Here is a 16,058-nt window from a genome sequence, read left to right as displayed (position 1 = left end):
ACTCCAGTTGTGCACTAAAGTAGTACGCAGAAAATCCTGTGTTTATGTGCAGGTACATAGTCAAAACTGAAGTGAGCTGGGAACCTACAATGGCATCATAATAAATGTCTACACATAAAGAACAAACAGTTTACAATGATTGTTAAAAGAAATAAAACACATTTTTTCATATTTACATTTTTCTTAACATATTTAAGCATCTTTGCCATGGCCTAGTTTTATTTAATTCCTGTGTTACATTAAATCATATTCCAGTGCATTACACAGCGAAATTTAACATTACAGTGGATTACACTGCGTAATATTAAATGTGGCTGTACTTTAGACTGTGGTCTGTTTTATGTTTCAGTAAATTTGTCTTGGCCTGTCAGTTGGGTAATGTAACCCGGCCAAAGGGTTAGGGTTGCACGAGGACAGTAAAAAGTTGACTAGCAGCGCGGTTTGAAACGGAAGGCGAACTGGCAGATTTAAATGGCAATTCCATGTATAGTTCGTCTAAAACAAAGCCGCATCGATGGTGTTCGTTTTTTTAAATCAGTGCTGCGAAGGCGATACACCTTCTCATTTTTATAATTATTTTTATTTGAAACACAAAGTGCAAATGCACGACAGAACGTAGTACATCTAAAGACATAAAGTTGATAGATCAACAATCGCAAGTAAATTAATGTGCAACACATTGAGTAGGGAAATTAAAAAGAAGAGAGGAAAAATGGAGAGGAGGGGACACGTCTACAAATTAGGCTGAGCGAATACTTTAACGATACACTGTACAGCTTCTCAGAAACCGAACGACTGTGATCCAGTCGATAAAAGATATGTCCACGTAAGACCTTGCAAAGGTTGCAGCCAATCACGAGGCTACGTTTTGGACATGTCCGAAATTCTCCGAAATGAGCGCCACACGCTTTATTATCAGCCGCTATCACAGAGTCGCGTATTTGGAGCTCTCTTTCGCCAGATGGTGAGTCCGGAATTTTCTTTAATAAAACACTGCAGAACAGGGCAAGGGTCTAGCTAACGCACGAGATACTGTCGAATATCACCAGTTTACTAGCTGGGAAACTACAATGGCATCATAAGTGTAAAGTTTTGTGTATGGTGCAGAGTGGGACAGGACTCTTGTATAACGCAGCTCACGTTAGATCAAAGACGTTAGATTCAGCCTATTGAAGACAGAACCGGGACTTGCGTTAACTGAAGCTTATGCTGCCTTCTTGGGTAGCCTAGCCGGGTATTTGAATTCGCTTTCCTACTGAATGTGTATTTATGCTGGTGTTTGGTGTTTAGCGCCAATGTATCGCAGAATCTGCTCGCAGTTTTTTTCACATTAAGAGCGACAAAATCAGATCAAATCATTTTTGTGAGCCGAGTTAATTGGGTAAATCAACGGATTTAACGGAGTAATGAAATGGATGAAATGCTGAGTAAAAACAGAAATCCTGCGGCTCTCCAGAGGCAGGTACGAGCATCGCTGCAATAGACAGAGTGCAGTTAAACAGGCGAAACTCGGGCGCTGTCCGAATCAGACCCCTTTCACACTATTGAGTGAGCGTGCTGGGTACACTGGATGAGAAAGTTAACGGGAGAAATTTTCTCTGAATGTAGTGTACTTAAAATACTCGGATGATAAAATAATTTCTGGGTTTTTGCTGAGTACACATTGTTTGCTTCACTGACATTTTACTTCAACAAAACAACAACAAGGACGACTTGTGAGCAAGGCTGCGCAAGATTTAGATGCCAACTGCATAGGTAGGACGTCTGGGGGATATTTTTTAATACTGCATGTTGCATGCTCAAAAGTATAGTACACAGTATGCTAGCACACAGAAAACAGGAAGCAGTACATGGGGCTCTGGTTCGGACCGAGCCTCTGACCGGGGCCAGGCTAACGTTTCACCCTGAGGAGGGTTTTCCTGCTGATCTGAGGTCAGCTGTTACCTGAAGTCTCTCTGTTGCAGGGCAGAGTGGATCGGTGCTGGTCTGATCTGGGTTCAACAATGGCGTGGTGTATTCTGGGTGCTGCAGTCCTCATGCTGAGCCTGGGGGTGGATGGGGCAGGGGGCGGAGAAGGGGGCGGGGCAGGGGGCGGGTCCTACGTGGCGGCCGTGTACGAGCACCACGTCATTCGGAACCCGCAGCCCAAGGTTTCGCTGAGCCGGCAGGAAGCGCTGGAACACATGAATAAGAACCTGGACGTGTATGAGGAGCAGGCTGCTGCTGCCGCCAAACAGGTAACACCATACCTGCACACCTGGATTGCGACCTCATACATCTGTCGCTAACACCTCTTACACGTGCTAAACCTCCAACCCACCTGGACCTATACATCTGTAAACCCACATGAACCTCCACACACCATACACACTCATGTATAACACACTATAAACCCACCCCCCTTGTAACCTGTGCCATGCCTGACAAAACCCTGTATCAGACATACCAAATGTAATTGCCGATACACATGTTCACCTTCCACATCTGCACACCCACAACAAGTGCTCACAGCTGGTTCGGGGTGTACTTCCTGCATTCAGGATGCAGTAACTCTCTACTTCCTGTCCTCAGGGTGCCCACATCATTGTGTTTCCAGAAGATGGCATCCATGGCTTTAACTTCAGCAGGGAGTCTATCGCTGGTTACCTGGAGACGGTGCCAGACCCCACGGCTGTGAGCTGGAACCCCTGTTCTGACCCAACCCCCTTCCCAACACTGAGGTACTGTGAGGGAGGAACTGAGGTACTTGGGGAGGAAAGAGGTACTGATGGGAGGAACTGAGGTACTGTGTGGGAGGAAACAAGGTACTATGGAAGAGGAAGTAGGCTCAGTGTAGGAGGAAGCAAAGTACTATGGGGGAGGAAGTGAAGTTCTGTGGGGGAGGAAGTGAGGTTCTATGGGGAAGGAAGGAGGTTACTATGGAGAGGAAGTGAGGTTCTATGGGGGAGGAGTGGTTTCCATGTGGGAGAAAGGAGCGTACTATGGGGATGAAGTGAGGTTCCATTGTGGGAGGGGAGTTCTATGGGGGAAGTGAGTCTCTGTGTGGGGGAATTAGTCTTGGGGAGAAAGTAGAGTTCTCTGGGGGGAAATAGTCTCCTGGAGGAAAAGTTAGGTACTATGGGGAGGAAGTGAGTTTCTGGTGGGGGGAATGTAGGCTCCTTGGAGGAGCAAGTGAGGTTCTATGTGGGAGGAAGCAAGGTTGTATGAGAAGAAGTGAGGTAAATCCTAGGATTTACATAAGTACTGTGTAGGAGCAGGGTTCTCTGTCGAAGGAAACAAGGTTCTGTGTGAGGGGAAGTGAGGTACTGTGTAGAGGGAAACAAGGGTCTTTGTGAGAGGAATGAAGTTCTGTGTGGGAGGGACTGAGGGTCTTTGTGGGAGGATGTGATGTACGGTGAGTGGGAGGAAAGGTTTTATGGAAGGAAGTGAGTCAATGTGTGAGAGGAAGTAAAGTTCTGTGTGGGAGGAAACAAGGTTGTGTGTGAGGGTTAGGGTTAGTGAGGTTCTGTGAGATGAAGAGAAATACTGTGTGGGAGATAATGATGTACTTGTGTGCGGACGTGAGGTTGTGTGTGGGTGAAAGTGAGGTTGTGTGAGAGGAAGTGAGGTTCTGCGTGGGTGGAAGTGAGGTTGTGTGAGAGGAAGTGAGGTTCTGCGTGGGTGGAAGTGAGGTAATGTACAATGTAAGAGAGGAGCTTAACCTGCATCCTCAGAAATCGGCTCTCTCCAGAGGTATCGTCCTAACGGAAAAGGAACCTCAAAACTCAATGAATTTAGGATGGACTTTGAAGGCAGGATGAAGTTACAGAAAAGGAACGTGATTACAATGTAATTGGAAGTTATTATTATTCCAGTGTATTAACAATTAAAAAAATATTTTGGTTTTCAGCTGCCATTATTTTAACGTAAGTAGCCTGAGGTAAAAGAGCTCTGGGACATCCTAACCGGTGAAGGGTACATCCGATGCTGCCTCTAAAATCATCTGAACGAAGGGACCTTAGTAGGCATCGTTTCTTGTTCACTTGAAATGAGATGTCCCTTGATGCCTTGCAACCTGGGAATACAACCTTCGAAGGCAGCATTCTTTCCGTTTGAGACAGAGCCTTAATTTAGAACATTTACTGAAGAAACGTAAAAATCGGAATTGACAATTCATTGTGGTGCATTTGGGCCTGTCTCCACCTGCAGGTTCTGCATCGTCTCAGCTGCTTGGCTAAGAACAACAGCCTGTACCTGGTGGCAAACATGCCGGGGCGTGAGGATTGCGATGCCCAGACCCCCCCCTGCCCCCCCGATGGGCGCTACCAGTTTAACACAGATGTGGTGTTCAGTGCTAACGGCACACTGGTAGCGCGTTACCGCAAGCGGAACCTGTACTTCGAATTCGAGTTCGACACGCCTGCTGACCCCCAGCTCATCACCTTCGACACACCCTTCGCTGGTCGCTTCGGCCTGTTCACCTGCTTCGACATCCTGTTCTACAACCCAGCGATGGAGCTGGTGGAGAAGCTGGGCGTGCGGCAGCTGGTCTACCCCACCGCCTGGATAAACACGCTTCCCCTGATGGATTCTGTACAGTTTCACCGCTCCTTCTCCTACGCCACCAACACCACCCTCCTGTCCGCTAACCTTCGCGTAGGTGGGGTGAGAATGACAGGCAGCGGGATATACAGCCCCCGGGAGGCTCTATATCACCACGCACGGGCGGGCGAGCCAGAAGCCGGCCGGCTGCTGGTGAAAACTCTGCCTGTTCTGGAATCCCACAGCCCCTCCCTCCCATCACCCATCTCAGGAGACCAGGAGCCCCCGTGCTATCAGCAGGGGGACGGGGAGTGCCAGCGGACTGTCCCTGAGGGAAGGAGTCGCCCAGAGAAGCCAGCTGCCCCCAGCAGCCCCTTCAAGGCGGATATGATGAGCGACAATTTCACCATGGTGCTCGTAGAGGGAGCTGAGGGAAACCTGTCTGTGTGTGATAACGCACTCTGCTGCCACCTGCAGTTCCGAAGGCGCACTGCACCCCAGGAGCTCTACGCCCTGGCAGCCTTCGATGGCCTGCATGTGAACAGAACGTACTATGTTCAGGTGTGTGCGCTGATTAGGTGCAGCGGTCTCACCCCTCAGACCTGTGGGGCAGAGATCGACCACGCCGACACGCTCCTGGACTTCCGGCTGATGGGAAACTTCAGCACGCCCCACGTGTTCCCAAGCGTGCTCGGGAGCCACATGCAGCTGGACCGCATCGACCACAGCGGCTGGGAGGGGCGGGGCTTCTACATGACCCGCCACGGGATGGAGCGCGGTCTGGTGACTGCTGCGCTCTGCAGCAGAGCGTATGACCGGGACCACACCCACACCACCGTCGGGGGGAGTGATATAAACGTGTAGAAATACTGACTGTCTCACACTGGAATATGAACACGTCCACATGCAGCCATTTGGTGCATCATGGGGAATGGAATGAAGTGTGTGTGTAGAACTACACTGGAAGGGTGAGAACTGGAATTTAGCTTGTATTTTTGTTTCTGTCCTGGGACAGCGAAGGGTATGGTAAGCAGGTAAAGTGGGGGGGGGGGGGTAAACAGGTAAAGTGGGGGGTAATGTGAAATCTGCATTCAGTAACTCGGGTGGTGAAATTTTCCCTCATCGATGGAGCTCATTCTCTCTGGAGATCCACACTGTAGCTGCCAAAGTACCACGAAAACTAAGATTTCAATAAAAAATCATCAATAAGTTCAAATGAAAGCTCAGAACGATATGACATTTCTTGCATTTGTGAAAACGGTGGCTCTCTAGCACACTTCTGCTGTGTGCGCTGTGAGAAAAGCTCTTGTGTGACTCTTACCCTGTGGCCAGGAGTCAGTTTATAAGAACACCTGAGTCTGTATTGGGGGGGACGGGTGGGCGTACTAGCAGGAGACTTACTGGCAATCAGCAGATACTGAACTCCAGTTGCACACTAAATTAGTACGCAGAAAATACTGTGTTTATGTGCAGGTACATAGTCAAAACTGAAGTTAGCTGGGAACCTACAATGGCATCATAATAAATGTCTACATATAAAGAACTATATTTGCCTCCTTCAAACAAACAGTTTACAATGATTGTTAAAAGAAATAAAACACATTTTTTTATATTTACATTTTTCTTAACATATTTAAGCATATTTGCCATGGCTTAGTTTAATTTAATTCTTGTGTTACATTAAATCATATTCCAGTGCATTACACAGCGAAATTTAAAATTACAGTGGATTACACTGTGTAATATTAAATGTGGCTGTACTTTAGACTGTGGTCTGTTTTATGTTTCAGTAAATTTGTCTTGGCCTGCCAGTTGGGTAATGTCGTTTCCCGAAAAAAAACACGGCCAAAGGGTTAGGGTTGCACGAGGACTGTAAAAAGTTAACTAGCAGCGCGGTTTGAAACGGAAGGCGAACTGGCAGATTTAAATGGCAATTCCATGTAGAGTTCGTCTAAAATAAAGCAGCATCGATAGTGTTTTTTAAAATCAGTGCTGCGAAGGCGATACACCTTCTCATTTTTATAATTATTTTTATTTGAAACACAAAGTGCAAATGCACGACAGAACGTAGTACATCTAAAGACATCAAGTTGATAGATCAACAATCGCAAGTAAATAATAAGGTGTTGCAACAAATGTGCAACACATTGAGTAGGGAAATTAAAAAGAAGAGGAAAAATGGAGAGGAGGGGACACGTCTACAAATTAGTCTGAGCGAATACTTTAACGATACACTGTACAGCAGTGGTGTCAAACTCGTGCCATGGAGGGCCGTGTGTATGCAGGTTTTCATTCCAGCCTCAGATCTTGATTATATAATTAGTTAAATTATTTGCTGAATTAGGGATGCAGGTTTGTGCACAATGGTGACCCGACGTCTATGGTGACCCGCATTGTCTAAATAAAAATTTTCTTATATTCTGTGCTTCAATGCAGTTAAACGCATATGGCTGAATGAGTAATTGGACTCAATTAAGGCAGCATTAATTGGTTGGAATGAAAACCTGCATACACACGGCCCTCCATGGCACGAGTTTGACACCACTGCTGTACAGCTTCTCAGAAACCGAACGACTGTGATCCAGTCGATAAAAGATATGTCCATGTAAGACCTTGCAAAGGTTGCAGCCAATCACGAGGGTACTTTTTGGACATGTCCGAAATTTCAACACTCATTTCGGAGAAATGAGCGCCACACGCTTTATTATCAGCTGTTACCACAGAGCCGCGTATTTGGAGCTCTGATGGTGAGTCCGGAATTTTCTTTAATAAAACACTGCAGAACAGGGCAAGGGTCTAGCTAACGCACGATATACTGTCGAATATCGCCAGTTTACTAGCTGGGAAACTACAATGGCATCATAAGTGTAAAGTTTTGTGTATGGTGCAAGACAGTTTTGTCCTTCCGAACAGAAGGACAGTTCTTGTATAACGCAGCCACGTTAGATCAAAGACGTTAGGTTTAGCCGATTGAAGACAGACTCGCGTTAACTGAAGCTTATCCTGCCTTCTTGGGTAGCCTAGCCGGGTATTTGAATTCGCTTTCCTACTGAATAGGTATTTATGCTGGTGTTTGGTTTTTAACATTAAGAGCGACCAAATCAGATCAAATAATTTTTGTGAGCCGAGTTAACTGGGTAAATCAACGGATTTAACGGAGTAATGAAATGAATGAAATGCTGAGTAAAAACAGAAACCCTGCGGCTCTCCAGAGGCTGGTACGAGCATCGCTGCAATAGACAGAGTGCAGTTAAACAGGCGAGACTCGGGTGCTGGCCGAATCAGAGCCCTTTCACACTATTGAGTGGGCGTGCTGGGTACACTGGATGAGAAAGTTAACGGGAGAAATTTTCTCTGAATGTAGTGTACTTAAAATCCTCGGATGATAAACTTATTTCTGGGTTTTTGCTGAGTACACATTGTTTGCTTCACTGACATTTTACTTCAACAAAACAACAACAAGGGCGACTTGTGAGCAAGGCTGCGCAAGATTTAAATGCCAACTGCATAGGTAGGACGTCTGGGGGATATTTTTTGCATACTGCATGTCGCATACTCAACAGTATAGTACACGGTATGCTAGTACACAGAACACAGGAAGCAGTACATGGGGCTCTGGTTCGGACCGAGCCTCTGACCGGGGCCAGGCTAATGTTTCACCCTGAGGAGGGGTTTCCTGCTGATCTGAGGTCAGCTGTTACCTGGAGTCTCTCTGTTGCAGGGCAGAGTGGATCGGTGCTGGTCTGATCTGGGTTCAACAATGGCGTGGTGTATTCTGGGTGCTGCAGTCCTCATGCTGAGCCTGTGGGTGGAGGGGGCAGGGGGTGAAGAAGGGGGCGGGTCCTACGTGGCGGCCTACGAGCACCACCTCATTCGGAAGCCGCAGCCCAAGGTTCCGCTGAGCCGGCAGGAAGCGCAGGAACACATGAAGAACCTGGACGTGTATGAGGAGGAGGCTACTGCTGCCACCGAAAAGGTAACACCATACCTGCACACCTGGACCTACACATCTAAACCTTCACACCTGCACCTGTTCACCTAGAAACCTACACACCTCCACCTGTATACGTATAGGCCTATGCCTTCAATTTAAGATATCTTTAATGACATTTTGACTAGTAAGATTTCGCCATTAAGTTCAATGGAACTGCAATTAAAGATATCTACAATTCAGTTTCGACTATCTAAAACGTGAATTCCAGATATCTCCCTTTAAATTATGGCTAGTCGTAACTCAAATTCAGGATATCTTCACTTTAGTTCTGACTAGTCATAATTCCAGTTAAAGATATCTTTAATTTCTTGTTATTGAAGATATCTAAATTATCTTTTTTTATATCTGAAACTAAGATATTACTAGTCAAAATTCAATTGTAGATATCTTGAACTGGAGTTATGACTAGTCAAAACTGAAGTGGAGATATCTCAAATTTGAGTTATTACTACTCAAATGTCCTTTTAAGATATCTACAAAGAAGTTATGGATATCTTGAAACGAGACTGATATTATTTGGGAGATATCTTCAATGATCATTCTGACTAGTCGGGATACATGTATAGACATCTTCTATTACCATTTTGACTAGTCAAAATGCAGTTGTAGATATCAAAAACTGGCTCTTTGTACGAATTTCCTCGTTCTACTAACGCAGCAACCACCATGTCAGACCAACTTGAACCAGAGTCAAGCATCTTCGTCAGGGTTTTCAATGCTGCGGCCCGTGCGAGAAATGAGCAGTTAACTTTACTTTTTAAAAACAAGACAACTGTTTCACCCTCTCTCTTACTTTTTTTTAGAGAACAACAACAGCCATTTCTTAAACCATAATTGATCGCATCAGGTTTGCAAAACATTGCATTTACAAAATATTTTATTTGGCAGACGTTTTTATCCAAAGCGACGTGCAATAAGTGTATACCGAAGGTCGTTGGAAAAACTACAGAACATAGATCCGACAAGGTCTAATTCTCATAAAGTATCAGCTACCCTGAGCCATGAACATAGCTCGTTCAAACAGTAAACATTAAGACCAGTATCCACTGCGAGGCCTTGCATCACAGTCACGTCAGGCACAGCAGATTTGACTAGGAGTAATTCAAATTCAGATATCTGAAAATACCATTTTCACTACTCAAAACGGAATTCCAGATCTCTTTAATTACCATTCGGTATGTGTGACAAGTCGAATGACGATTCTTGTGTCATTATAGAAATCTTTAAATGGAATTTTGACTAGTCAAAATATATTTGCAGATATCTTAAATGATCGTTCTTACTAATCAGTTTATAATTGCAGATATCTTGAATTATCATTCTGACTAGTCACGTTGTAATTATGACTAGTCAAAATGCATTTGTAGATATCTAAAATGTAATTATATAACAGTTATCTAGCAACGCAATGTTTAGCTAGCAACATCCCAGTTAACTGATTATGAACATAAGCTTTCAGACGGAGCCTGTACCTGATAACTGTTCGTTTCAGGTACTGCCTGATATGCATTAACTAAGCAAACAATGTTAAGCAGCAGAAGCTTTTGTCATAGTACAGTAGCTCTCACGAGTCACTCACAAGACATCCGTCCAGTTCACAACAGGATCTCCTCACGCCACAACTCCATCTATTGGCATTCCCCGTTGTTTTTGTCATCCTGTTCCTGGTCCCTTGGGCGCCTTGCAGGCTCGAAATTATACGGCTGTGGCCCATCACAAGTATTGGCAAGATGATTTTATACCTCATCAAGTCTCCACGATGTCAAGATTGTGATTCACATTTCTGTTAATATTGCTTACTTTGCCATTGGTCTCAGCTCTAGCTCTGTTCCGACTCACTTATGTGACGTCACGTTCGATTTCCCCGGATTTGAGGTGGGCGTGGCCGATCACGTCACAAAATAAAGCAGAGATGTCATTCTAAGCGTATTTTTAAAATTTTTAACATTAAAACCCCATTGCTACATCATTTCCCCACATATTAAATCACGGTTATGCCAACCTACAAGTTGCCCTTTAACGGGAGAAATTTTCTCTGAATGTAATGTACTTTATGCTCGGATGATAAACTTATTTATCTGGGTTTTTGCCGAGTACACATTGTTTGCTGCACTGACATTTTCCTTCAACAACAAGGACGACTTGTGAGCAAGGCTGCGCAAGATTTAAACGCCAACTGCATAGGTAGGACATCTGGGGGATATTTTTTAATACTGCATGTTGCATACTCAACAGTATAGTACACAGTATGCTAGTACACAGAACACAGGAAGCAGTACATGGGGCTCTGGTTCGGACTGAGCCTCTGACTGGGGCCAGGCTAACATTTCACCCTGTGCAGGGTTTTCCTGCTGATCTGAGGTCAGCTGTTACCTGGAGTCTCTCTGTTGCAGGGCGGAGTGGATCGGTGGTGGTCTGATCTGGGTTCAGCGATGGCGCAGTACATTCTGCGTGCTGCTTCTGTCCTCATGCTGAGCCTGGGGGTGGACGGGGCAGGGGGTGGAGAAGGGGGCGTGGCAGGGGGTGGGTCCTACGTGGCGGCCGTGTACGAGCACCACGTCATTCGGAACCCGCAGCCCAAGGTTCCGCTGAGCCGGCAGGAAGCGCTGGAACACATGAATAAGAACCTGGACGTGTATGAGGAGCAGGCTGCTGCTGCCGCCAAACAGGTAACACCATACCTGCACACCTGGACCTACACATCTGTAAATCTACATGTGTAAACCTCCACACCTGCACCTGTTCACCTAGAAACCTACACACCTCCACCTGTATACATACAGACCTATGCCATCAAATATAAACCTACACGTGTAAACCTCCACACCTGGACCTATACATCTGTAAACCTACACGTGTAAACTTCCACACCTACACCAGTATAGCAATAAACCTACACCTGTAACCTTACATGCCTGCACCTGTATACCTACAAATGTATGCATACACCTGTTCACCTACATCTGCACACCCACAAGAAGTGCTCACAGCTGGTTCGGGGTGTACTTCCTGCATTCAGGGTGCAGTAACTATGTACTTCAGGTGCTCAGGGTACTGTAGCTCTGTACTTCCTGTATTCAGTGTGCAGTAACTCTCTACTTCCTGTCCTCAGCATGCCCACATCATTGTGTTTCCAGAAGATGGTATCCATGGCTTTAACTTCAGCAGGGAGTCCATCGTTGGTTACCTGGAGACGGTGCCAGACCCCACGGCTGTGAGCTGGAACCCCTGTTCTGACCCAACCCGCTTCCCTAATACTGAGGTACTGTGATGGGGAGGAACTGAGGTACTCTGGGGGAGGAAGTGAGGTACTATGAGGTGGGGTACTGCTTGAGAGTAAGTGAGGATCTGTGCAGGAGGAAGCAAGGTGCTGCAAGTGGAAGTGAGGTGTTCTGTGTGGAAGGATGTGAAATGCAGTGTGGGAGGAAGTGAGGTTCTGTGTGGGAGGAAGTAAGGTACCTTGGGGAAAGAAGTGAGGTGCTCAGTGGGAGGACGTGAGGTTCTGTGTGGGAAGAAGCAAAGTTCCATGTGAGAGGAAGTGATACACTGTATGTGAGGTAATGAGGTTATATGTGGGAGGATGTCAGGTATGGTATGGGAAGTACCTGCAACAAAACCTTACTTCCTCTCACATCGTACCTTTCTTCCTTTCACACGGAACATTACTTCCACCTACACGGAACCTAACTTTCTCTGTAAGTGGAAACAAGGTTCCGTGTGAAAGGAAGAAAGGTACTGTACGAGAGGAAGTAAGGTTGTGTGGGAGGAAGTGAGGTACTGTGTGGAAATGAGATTCTGTGTAGGAGGAAGCAAGGTTCTGTGTGAGAAGTAGTGAGGTACTGTGTGGAAGTGAGTTTCTGTGTGGGAGTTAGTGAGGTACTGCCAGAGAAAGCAAGGTTCTGTGGGAAAAAGTGAGGTTCTGAGTAGGAGGCCGTGAGGTTCTGTACTATGTGAGAGGAGATTTAATTTAGAAAGTTTTACTTTACTCCTTCTCAATGTGTCTGATGAATTTACTGTGGTTGTATGATGTGACAGCTTGTTTGGTGCTGTAAAGTTCTGTTTGGGTTTGTCTCCACCTGCAGGTTCAGCATCGTCTCAGCTGCATGGCCAAGAACAACAGCCTGTACCTGGTGGCAAACATGCCGGGGCGTGAGGATTGCGATGCCCAGACCCCCCCCTGCCCCCCCGATGGGCGCTACCAGTTTAACACGAATGTGGTGTTCAGTGCTAACGGCACACTGGTAGCGCGTTACCGCAAGCGGAACCTGTACTTCGAATTCGAGTTTGACACGCCTGCTGACCCCCAGCTCATCACCTTCGACACACCCTTCGCTGGTCGCTTCGGCCTGTTCACCTGCTTCGACATCCTGTTCTACAACCCAGCGGTGGAGCTGGTGGAGAAGCTGGGCGTGCGGCAGCTCATCTTCCCCACAGCCTGGATGAACGCACTCCCCCTGCTGGATTCTGTACAGTTTCACCGCTCCTTCTCCTACGCCACTAGCACCACCCTCCTGTCCGCTAACCTTCGCGTAGAAAAGCTGAGAATGACCGGCAGCGGGATATTCAGCCCCCGGGAGGCTCTATATCACCACGCACGGGCGGGCGAGCCAGAAGCCGGCCAGCTGCTGGTGAAAACTCTTCCTGTTCTGGACTCCCACAGCCCCCCCCTCCCACCACCCTTCTCAGGAGAGCAGGAGCCCCAGCAATACCAGCAGGGGGACAGGGAGTGGAAGCGGACTGTCCCTGAGGGAAGGGGTCACCCCGAGGAGCCAGCTGCCCCCAGCAGCCCCTTCAAGGCAGTGATGATGCGTGACAATTACACCATGGTGCTCGTAGAGGGCGCTGAGGGTAACCTGTCTGTGTGCGATAACGCACTCTGCTGCCACCTGCAGTTCCGAAGGCGCACTGCGCCCCAGGAGCTCTATGCCTTGGCAGCCTTCGATGGCCTGCATAAGAACAGAACGTACTTGCAGGTGTGTGCACTGATTAGGTGCAGCGGTCTCACCCCTCAGACCTGTGGGAAAGCGATCGACCACGCCGACACGCTCCTGGACTTCCGGCTGATGGGAAACTTCAGCACGCGCCACGTGTTCCCAAGCGTGCTCGGGAGCCACATGCAGCTGGACCGCATCGACCACAGCGGCTGGGAGGGGCGGGGCTTCTACATGACCCGCCACGGGATGGAGCGCGGTCTGGTGACTGCTGCGCTCTACGGCAGAGTGTATGACCGGGACCACACCCACACCTCACCCTGACTGCACCCACACCTACACCTCACCCTGACCACACCCACACCTCACCCTGACCGCACCCACACCTCACCCTGACTGCACCCACACCTACACCTCACCCTGACCACACCCACACCTCACCCTGACCGCACCCACACCTACACCTCACCCTGACCACACCCACACCTCACCCTGACCGCACCCACACCTCACCCTGACTGCACCCACACCTACACCTCACCCTGACCACACCCACACCTCACCCTGACCGCACCCACACCTCACCCTGACCGCACCCACACCTACACCTCACCCTGACCACACCCACACCTCACCCTGACCGCACCCACACCTACACCTCACCCACACCTCACCCTGACCACACCCACACCTCACCCTGACCGCACCCACACCTACACCTCACCCTGACCACACCCACACCTCACCCACCTGCACCCACCACCCTACCACCCTCACCCTGACCGCACCCACACCTACACTCACCCTGACCACACCCACACCTCACCCTGACCGCACCCACACCTACACCTCACCCTGACTGCACCCACACCTACACCTCACCCTGACCACACCCACACCTCACCCTGACCGCACCCACACCTACACCTCACCCTGACCACACCCACACCTCACCCTGACCGCACACACACCTACACCTCACCCTGACCACACCCACACCTCACCCTGACTGCACCCACACCTACACCTCACCCTGACCGCACACACACCTACACCTCACCCTGACCACACCCACACCTCACCCTGACTGCACCCACACCTCACCATGACCACATCCACACCTCACCCTGACCACACCCACACCTCACCTCACAGTGAATCAGCCCGTGAGGAAATGTCCTGTACTTCCCTCATTTCGGGTGTTTAACTGTGTCACCCTGTTTTTTGCACCATCACTGTGGCTGGTTTCTTATTCCTTCATTTCCTGCATTCTTGATTGTTTTAATACTTTGTTGATTATACTGTCTTTGTCAGTGTGTGCTACAACTAACTGCTACATGCATCACAGGAAATTTCCACTTGTTTTGACAATAAAGTTCTCTTTTATTCTGTCCTATTTCCAGGATTTTATTAAAACACCGGAATCACACACAAGCTTTCCAGCACAGGCTCACAGACACACAAGGCTCAGACACACAAGCTCACTGACGCACAAGCTCACTGACGCACACAGGCTCACAGACACACAAGCTCACGGGGATGACTATAATTAAGACAACAGTAATGCTGAGAGTGAAGAGGAGTCTGACAGAGCCTCAGAGACAGAGGAAAGTGGAGATTTGTTTTTTTTCCTACGGAGATGCCCCATGATAATTTCCCCATAGACAAGAGGCCAGCACAAAAATGGCCAAAACATAGACTAAATTTAACATGATGTTTGGCTGATGTTCCTATTCATTATGCCCATGTGTAATGTATGCCCAGGGTGTACAACATTAACACACAGACGACATAAAAGGTCAATGGAAGGATTTTAGAAGACTCTATTGGCTGTGACAGCGAGGAGTTTGGGAATTCTGTTAAAATCACAAAATGTTTAAATCAAGAAAAATTCTAATATTTCATTAAAGAAGTGCCATGCACAGGCCAGAATATTATTTTGCACGAGATTTTAACATAGTAATTGAAGAACAATAACTGATTTTTAAAGAAGAAGGGTTGGTCAGACACTGTCGGAAACATATACAACGCTTTTAACATGAAGGTCCGTTTTAAAATTATATCCATGTGATGAGGGATTTTCAAGGTTTTACACAAAACTAAGACAAGAATGGGTAGGATTTATGGATCAAATATACAGCTCAAGTAATCCTCAGACGAGATCTGTAAATGGAGACCGCTTGGCGCGACGAGTGCCAACACAAGGGAAGGTGATAAAAGAAGAAATACTGGAAATTAAACGTAAATCGGCTGAAAGATCAATCCCTGGTCTCAGAATTAAAACAAAAGATTCGAAAGGTAGTACAATTAAGGGTTTTTGACGAAGCATAGTACAGAACTGTGGAATATTATGAACGAGAAAATCTAAAACTTTCTTAATTGTAAATGTGAATTATTAAACCAAGAATTAAATAAAAAATATTATTAATTGCTGGGACCGCACGCACAGAAATCGGTTATAGTTCACGCAGTTGTCTTGTAGCTATTCTATTCTGTCTATTCAAAGTCTCAGTTTCAGTGAAAACCTGACAATATGTGGTAGCGTTATCTCCGCGGAGTTCTTAGCCTGTCATTTCTATCGTCCCCACCCTAAAGGCTTTATCAACATCACA

General features: G+C 47.2%; 2 protein-coding genes and 1 long non-coding RNA gene across 4 annotated transcripts; 2 read left to right on the top strand and 1 right to left on the bottom strand.

The window, feature by feature from the left end:
- Positions 1–455: 455 nt before the first annotated feature.
- Positions 456–6,286, top strand: LOC135262195 (biotinidase-like). Its single transcript, XM_064349124.1, has 4 exons — positions 456–964; positions 1,965–2,237; positions 2,572–2,742; positions 4,189–6,286. The coding sequence occupies exons 1-4, from the start codon at positions 875–877 to the stop codon at positions 5,383–5,385; spliced, it is 1,731 nt and encodes a 576-aa protein (XP_064205194.1). The 5' UTR covers positions 456–874; the 3' UTR covers positions 5,386–6,286.
- A 4,750-nt stretch (positions 6,287–11,036) lies between these two features.
- LOC135262187 (biotinidase-like) lies at positions 11,037–14,033 on the top strand. Of its 2 annotated transcripts, none has more exons than XM_064349106.1 (3): positions 11,037–11,184; positions 11,628–11,777; positions 12,598–14,030. In XM_064349106.1, the coding sequence occupies exons 1-3, from the start codon at positions 11,131–11,133 to the stop codon at positions 13,768–13,770; spliced, it is 1,377 nt and encodes a 458-aa protein (XP_064205176.1). In that variant the 5' UTR covers positions 11,037–11,130; the 3' UTR covers positions 13,771–14,030. The 2 variants fall into 2 exon arrangements, with proteins under 2 accessions (XP_064205176.1, XP_064205177.1); XM_064349107.1 differs by having other exon boundaries at positions 11,094–11,184; positions 11,653–11,777; positions 12,598–14,033.
- Positions 12,937–14,903, bottom strand: LOC135262196 (uncharacterized). The gene is made up of 2 exons (XR_010332133.1): positions 14,568–14,903; positions 12,937–13,760 (listed from the first exon to the last, which is right to left on the bottom strand). It is a non-coding gene; the product is annotated as an uncharacterized LOC135262196 (long non-coding RNA).
- Positions 14,904–16,058: the final 1,155 nt, after the last annotated feature.

This window comes from Anguilla rostrata, chromosome 8 (genome assembly GCF_018555375.3).
Source record: "Anguilla rostrata isolate EN2019 chromosome 8, ASM1855537v3, whole genome shotgun sequence".
Taxonomy (NCBI): Eukaryota; Metazoa; Chordata; class Actinopteri; order Anguilliformes; family Anguillidae; genus Anguilla; species Anguilla rostrata.
Note: the sequence above shows the minus strand (reverse complement) of the source record. Positions and strands in the feature narration are given on the sequence as shown.

What these genes read in the sequence shown, in the direction of transcription:
- LOC135262187 (XM_064349106.1), top strand. Translation starts at nt 11,131, where the DNA reads ATGAATAAGAACCTGGACGTGTATGAGGAGCAGGCTGCTGCTGCCGCC. An exon ending in CTGCTGCTGCCGCCAAACAG is followed by an intron (nt 11,185 to 11,627) that starts GTAACACCATAC and finishes TCCTGTCCTCAG; the next exon opens with CATGCCCACATCATTGTGTT. An exon ending in CCCGCTTCCCTAATACTGAG is followed by an intron (nt 11,778 to 12,597) that starts GTACTGTGATGG and finishes CTCCACCTGCAG; the next exon opens with GTTCAGCATCGTCTCAGCTG.
- LOC135262195 (XM_064349124.1), top strand. Translation starts at nt 875, where the DNA reads ATGTCCGAAATTCTCCGAAATGAGCGCCACACGCTTTATTATCAGCCG. An exon ending in CTGCTGCTGCCGCCAAACAG is followed by an intron (nt 2,238 to 2,571) that starts GTAACACCATAC and finishes TCCTGTCCTCAG; the next exon opens with GGTGCCCACATCATTGTGTT. An exon ending in ACTGTGAGGGAGGAACTGAG is followed by an intron (nt 2,743 to 4,188) that starts GTACTTGGGGAG and finishes CTCCACCTGCAG; the next exon opens with GTTCTGCATCGTCTCAGCTG.